Genomic DNA, 6,336 nt, shown 5'->3' with positions numbered 1-6,336 from the left:
AGTCAGCTGCACAATATTGCAACCGACTGGACCATGCTTACAGACCGATGAACTCCCTTATGTTCGAGGGGTTTGCCCGCAGACTATATATAACAGACCAGGCCCACTCGAGCCAGCTGTTGACTATACTTTGGCACATGCTGCACAACCAACCAAGTTAAACCCCCCCTGCGGAGTGCGTTGACGATAATCATATAGATTACCACTGTTTGAGCCCCTTCTTAGCAGGGATAGTTCAAGGTTTGTGAATCTGTCAGCAATTCAGTATGCTACTCAAGCGGAAATAGAGCTCCAGCCTGTAGCACCCCGAGAATGATACGTTCATTGTATCAGAGCCGTACACGATATATCTCTTCGGCTGACTAGGTGCAGAAGAGATGTCGTTCCAGAATGTAGTGATGGACTCCTCCACTTCGTCTCTTAATAGTCCTGTAAGCTTTTGTATGTACCGTTTTGGGTGCATATATTCCGTCTATAGTTTATTTGATACGAAAGTCAACGACGTCTTGGATTGAGGGCGCAGAAGACTTCTTGCAAGGCGGTAGAGGTATGCAAGCAATGGTGTGCTGATAAGATATTAGATGGACGAAGCCACTGACCAAAGACGAGATAGCTCTTTCTATCCAAAGGGTTTGAATGGATGATCAAGATGAGATAGCTTTTCCAGCTCGAGAGACTATTTAAGAGGGAGATAGGAGAGGAAATATATGTCTTCTTATATCTCTCCAAAGGTATGAATTCACAATACTATTCAATCCAGTTCGTAATAGAGTGACAGTCAACAGCAGATAGAGAATGCATCCCATGCCCCCATACCTCCAGCAAAATTCACAATGGGAATTATCTACTCCGTAAACTAAGTTAAAAGTATAGACCGAAGTCAACATAAGATTAACCTTCATAACGAACATTCCATTCCCCCCGATCGAGGAATGCGATATGGTCTACTACACAGTCCTAGTAGAAGTATGTACAAACTCTCCCGAACCCTAATCACCACGTCAATTCATGCCCTTCATCAAACATCTTTATTGAATAGTGTAAAATAGAAGCTCAGGGAATATTCATTCAGAGTAACATGATCTCGGCTGAGGTCTTAATTACCTCGCAAGATGAATGCTGTCAATACCCTCACTCTCCTCGGCACTTGATTACCCGACCATCTTGGCGTCTATTTCTCAATGACTATCTTTTGGTAACTAACGACCTGTTCCTGTGAGTAACAATATATTTCCCAAGTGTATACAATGTCTCACTAACCATCCCCTAACAAATATATATTTATGTATTTCCTAGGAAACAGCATCATACAAAGTTCACCACCTTACATGTACCCGATCCCTAAATCCATTCCCAACCCTAACTCCTCAGACACAACAAACAACCCTAGTTAAAACCACAACCACCACCACCACAAAACTATTAATAACTCCACCCAAAGAAACAAAAAGCAAAGGACAAGCAAGAAAGGGAAATAAAAACCCTCAAACCCCTCTTTCATCGACGGCCCCCCTTTCCTGTTTCGTTCTTTTGTTTGTTACAGATCTCAACGCAATCCCTGGTTGCAGTGGTGGTGTATGGACCAATGTGCTTGCATCGTGGAAGAAGAAACCGTGGTTCGCAGTGGGGGGGTTTGTGAGGATTTGTTTTGGGGATTGGAGTTATTAATTACATTTCTTTAGAATTGGAAATTAGGATTGGCGTTGTGGCTTTGGATTTTCATTACTTTTTTCTTGCTTTTCTGTTTTATTTCTGGTTGTAGTGATTGATTCCTGGTAAATAGGGCTTGGAACTAGTGACTACGAGTCCGAGACACAAGGGTCTAGATTTCAATTGAAAAAAAGGTATTTTGAATAGTTTCTTTCCCGTTGATCCACTTCGGTCCCCGAACTGAGGAACTGGAACTGTGAACTCCTACTTACACCGCGATTCCATGGAAGAAGCCAACTGACCCAAGTGAACCAACTGAATAACCCTGGCTCAAAAAATGTAACACCGATCCCTTTTCCTTGCCTAATCCTCTAAAAGTATTTTTGTTTTGTTTTTGGTTGTTTTTTTTTATTGTGAAATATTTACCGAAGCGAAAGTTGCCCATCAGGATTGGTAGGTGTAGGCCTTTCCACTGGCGCTGAGGTCGCTGCCCTCCAGCAAGAAGCCGTCGGCACACATGTAGTAGGCATAGCGACCGATGCCGCTCTGCGAGTCGAGCCAGGGGATCACCTCGTTCAGGAAGTCGGTGGATTCCTGGGTGCCCGAGCCGGCCGTCATGGCGCTGCTGAGAGCGAACTCCGTCACCCAGGTTTCCTGGAGGTTGTACTGGGACGCGAGCTCCTGGGCTTCCTGGACGAAGGTCTTGAATTCGTCGGCCGAGGCGCCGTACCAGTGCACGGCGAGCACGCTCATGCCGCAGTCGGAGCAGGCGTCGAGGAACTGGCGCATCCAGCCGAGACCGACGTCGTTGCCGCCGCCGTTGGTCACGGCGGGCGTCACCAGCTTGGCCTTGCCGCTGTAGGGCGTGATGTATTTGGCGTAGGACTGGGCGGCCTCGGAGGGGGTCATGGCGGCTTGGGAGCTCTGGTCGGGCTCGTTGAAGCCCATGATGTAGTTGCAGCCGCTGCCGAGCAGGGTTTGGATGGTAGTGAACCACTCGCCGAACATCTTGCTGCCCCAGAGCATGGGCACGAACTCGACGTTCGAGGGCAGGGTGCCCGAGGAGACCATGTTCCAGTCGTAGGCCCAGGAGATGGCGCCGCTGCTGCTCAGGGAATGGACGGTCGAGACGTCATTGTAGGCGGCACCGCGCTTGTTGGAGGAGCGCTTTGTGACGTGCACATGGGAGTGCTGGTGGGCGTGAGGGGCGGCCACGGCAGTGGAGGCGACAAGGCCGGCAGCGATGAGCTTGGTGAAGGAGACCATTGTGATGGGCTTTAGATTCTGTAATTTTTCTCAACTTGGTAATGTGGGTGTGACCAGAGAAGACCGGTTCTCTAGATAAAGAAGGTCGGTTAAAGCAAAGACAGTGGCGCTTGATTGTAATCAAGCGGGACTTCTCAAAGGAATGACAGATTGACCGTGCACGGCACAGGGCAATACCAGATAATGAGTGTGGGAGGGAGAGAAAGTGAGAGAATGCGGTACGGAGGAAGGAGGGGAGAAGGAAGAGAAAGCAGGAGGTGAGGGGGAGGAAGTAAAAAGGGTTATATAGGGCATCCCTCTTGCCCTGCCCTAGTCCGGTGCTCGAGTGGAAAAGATATCCTCGAGAGATGTTTACATTTGGAACTATACTCTTTTATGTCTAGCTGGTTCATGGCAGTCTTGGAGAATGATTGGCATGCGAATTATTATTATTCTAAGAATAATAATAATTATCAATGGATTTCTGTTCCTGTGCCTGAGTGCCAGCTCCTCCCGGAACCACGGATGCGTCACCAACGGCACCGAATGAGCTTCAGGGCAGACCTCCGAAACACCATGACAATTCTTTTCAATTACTGCATGAATCAGTAGTACTGCACAGTACCACTGGTCACATCGGGATACCTGCAATGGGAAATTAAAATCTCCTACCGTCTCTGTTCTGAATCTTCTCTTCTTCTCCTGGGCGGGGACGTCCGTCGGACAGTCGGAATGTCAACAGCCAGTCAGAAGGACCACAACGCAATCCGACCTGCAGGTACAGGTACACACACTTGTCGGTGTGGGAGAGGAAGTGATGGATTGTACTGAAATGTACATGGACATGCAGGACACTAAAGCGGCGCTACACTAGTTCAAGCCCACTCCACTGCGGATCTATTGGCAGTCCAGACCTGGTCCACCGGGTAATCTGAATGACAACTCTTCCGCTCCCTCGTATTGTTTACACATCAGATTCTCCGGAAGACGTGTCGAATATTGAAAATGCCATGCAGCAGATGGAGGACAAAGGTCTGATTCAGGTCTGGGGATGTTCTCTCTCCGTCGCCAAAGGAACTGCGATTGATCGGCCGTGCCAGAAAATCTGACGAGCGTCCAGATCGGCCACCGGGAACGAGTTAAGCATCAGCCGGGGTCAAGACTAACGGGATTTAAGTCCAATCAGCCGTTTTCTAGCGCCCGTCGGCCACCACATCTGAAACAAAGGCGAACGAACTCCCTCACAGGTGACGTGTGCCGCAAGCCATCTCAATATATTGATGGCGCTGCCGGTCCTATTTTTGGGCTCGTGGGCGGAAGGACGCCAAATACGGTCTATATAGCCCCTATGTTTAGGCACCGATGTTGTCTCTCTGTTTGTCCTTCTCGTTCTTTCTTCTCTCGGGTGCCATGGATAAAACGCCCCCCTGAGGGTCTTCCTCGTCCGGTATTAGCGGCTGTCAACCATAACCTGGGCCCGGCCTATCAATCCAGTGGCCCACGTCTCGACTTGGCCGCCCAAAAGTCAATCTATGCCAATGACAACCGTCCTAACCCACCATGGCGCTCTGCAGTCCTCCACATATGGAGACGCACATGCTCTGGCCAGTGGCGAGAACATTCAGAGATTTCTTGTCGACCGGTGTTCCAATGGAACCAGTGAGTGGTGAAGCAGACGAGGAATGTTCCCCGAGCGTCTCTTACTCATTCGGTGAGGACCGTTGCGTCATCCATCCTTGCGTAGACTGACTCGTCCTGTCCGTGCGGAGATTAATTATCTGGTGCAGACGGTTTTCCCGTCGGCGTTCTAATCACTGACAGAATCTCATGCATGGATCAGTTCATTATTGGTATTGCAGCCGACCCTAGACTGAGTAACACTCGGCCCTCTGGCTGCGATGCGATACTTGACATTGAAACATAACCCCTCCCTGCAAGGTACACGAGGGCTTCCTCATCTGGCCAATCATGGATCACTCCGGATACACCCACAGAGACAGTGTTCAAAGCGACTTCGGTAATTTAGTGAGGTTGCTGCATCGTCTCTTTGCTGGCGGAATGTCGCCGAGCATCGATGTGGTGGCGATCATCCCATCCGTATATCGGATAAAACACATGACCGACCATCTACAAATATCAGTATGCCCTAGAACGAGGATGGACACAAGTACAGGTCACAGTAAAGAGACGTAGTGGGAAAAAAAAGAAGGAAATGGAAATATATATGCATAGATCCAGAAACAACAGTGGTATCACAACTCATGAAATGCATAGAATACAACATAGCGCTCAATCTTTCTTCCTTCCGTCAAGCACACGCATCACATCAGAGACACTGTCCTTATCCCCCTTCTTCTTCTTCGGTCCACGCTTTCTCTTCTTGCCCCCACGTTCCTCCAGGATCACCTCGTCGTCTTCGTCATCCTCGACGCGACTGCTTCCGAATCCAAGATCCATATCCATGGCATCCAGCTGCTCGCGACGGCGGGCTTCTTCGAGGAACTTCTTCCTCCGAAGGAGAGTCTCCGAGTCGGCGTCTTCTTCTCCATCGCCAGCGTCATCGTCTGCCGAAGACTCGGCTCGTCGCAAGGCAGCAGCCCGTTTGAGGGCAGCGAGCAGGGTGGGATCTTTGGTGAGAGGGTTCGAACGATCTTCTTCAGTAGTCTCCGTCGTAGAAGTCGAGAAGTAGTTGCGCGGCTTGGCTGGTGCTTCACCTGACGGCTTCGGTGTCTCCTTTGGCGCTGCCTCCGTGGTGTGGGCTGGCTTCTCTCCAACCTCACCATCTGAGTCCGAATCCGACGACTCATCACTCCCGAGATCACCAAGAGGGTTATAGTCGTCACCCACGCCCGCAAAGATATCGTCATCTTCATCCTCCGACGGAACAGACGCCTTCGCTGCCACCTCAGCCGGCACCTCCATACCCAACGGCTTCGCATCCTTATCCGGAACCAAGAGACCGCCAGCATTGGTCTCACCCGGCTTATCCAACCACCTCACCTTCCTCTTCGTCTTGCCCTCCGCATCCGTAATCTGTAGGATCTCCTTCCGCCGCCCAGTCTCATCCTGCTCCACCCACCTCTTCTTCTCGACCTTCGAATCCCCGATCCGCTTAAACTTCGACCCCAACGCCGGCTCAGCCGCCTGCTCCTCAGCCGCCGCGGCAGCAGCCCGACTCGCCCTCAACTGCTTCAAAATCTCATCCCTCGACTTCCTCCCCGGCGGCGGCGCCATATTCCCTTTCTTCTTCTCCTTCTCCCTCGGCGCAGAAGGCAACCCCTCCCCCGTCCCCTCCTCCAACTTTTCCAACTCCTCATCCACATCCCCTACTGGCTCCTCCACCACCACCTCCTTCTCCTCCTTCTTCTCCACATCCTCCCCAGCCCTCACCCTCCTCAACAACTCCCAATCCAACCCCTTCACCATATGCGTACTGTTCAA

General features: G+C 50.7%; 2 protein-coding genes across 2 annotated transcripts; both read right to left on the bottom strand.

The window, feature by feature from the left end:
* Positions 1 to 2,094: 2,094 nt before the first annotated feature.
* On the bottom strand, positions 2,095 to 2,916 carry ANOM_011836 (glycoside hydrolase family 128 protein; the record flags this gene model as incomplete). Its single annotated transcript, XM_015557092.1, has 1 exon — positions 2,095 to 2,916. One exon carries the CDS (start codon positions 2,914 to 2,916, stop codon positions 2,095 to 2,097), a length of 822 nt encoding a protein of 273 aa, XP_015401239.1.
* A 2,268-nt stretch (positions 2,917 to 5,184) lies between these two features.
* Positions 5,185 to 6,321, bottom strand: ANOM_011835 (uncharacterized protein; the record flags this gene model as incomplete). Its single annotated transcript, XM_015557091.1, has 1 exon — positions 5,185 to 6,321. The coding sequence occupies one exon, from the start codon at positions 6,319 to 6,321 to the stop codon at positions 5,185 to 5,187; it is 1,137 nt and encodes a 378-aa protein (XP_015401238.1).
* Between the last annotated feature and the right edge of the window lie 15 nt (positions 6,322 to 6,336).

Source organism: Aspergillus nomiae, assembly GCF_001204775.2.
Source record: "Aspergillus nomiae NRRL 13137 chromosome Unknown contig00635, whole genome shotgun sequence".
NCBI lineage: Eukaryota > Fungi > Ascomycota > Eurotiomycetes > Eurotiales > Aspergillaceae > Aspergillus > Aspergillus nomiae.
This window is presented reverse-complemented; position numbering and strand designations above follow the sequence as displayed.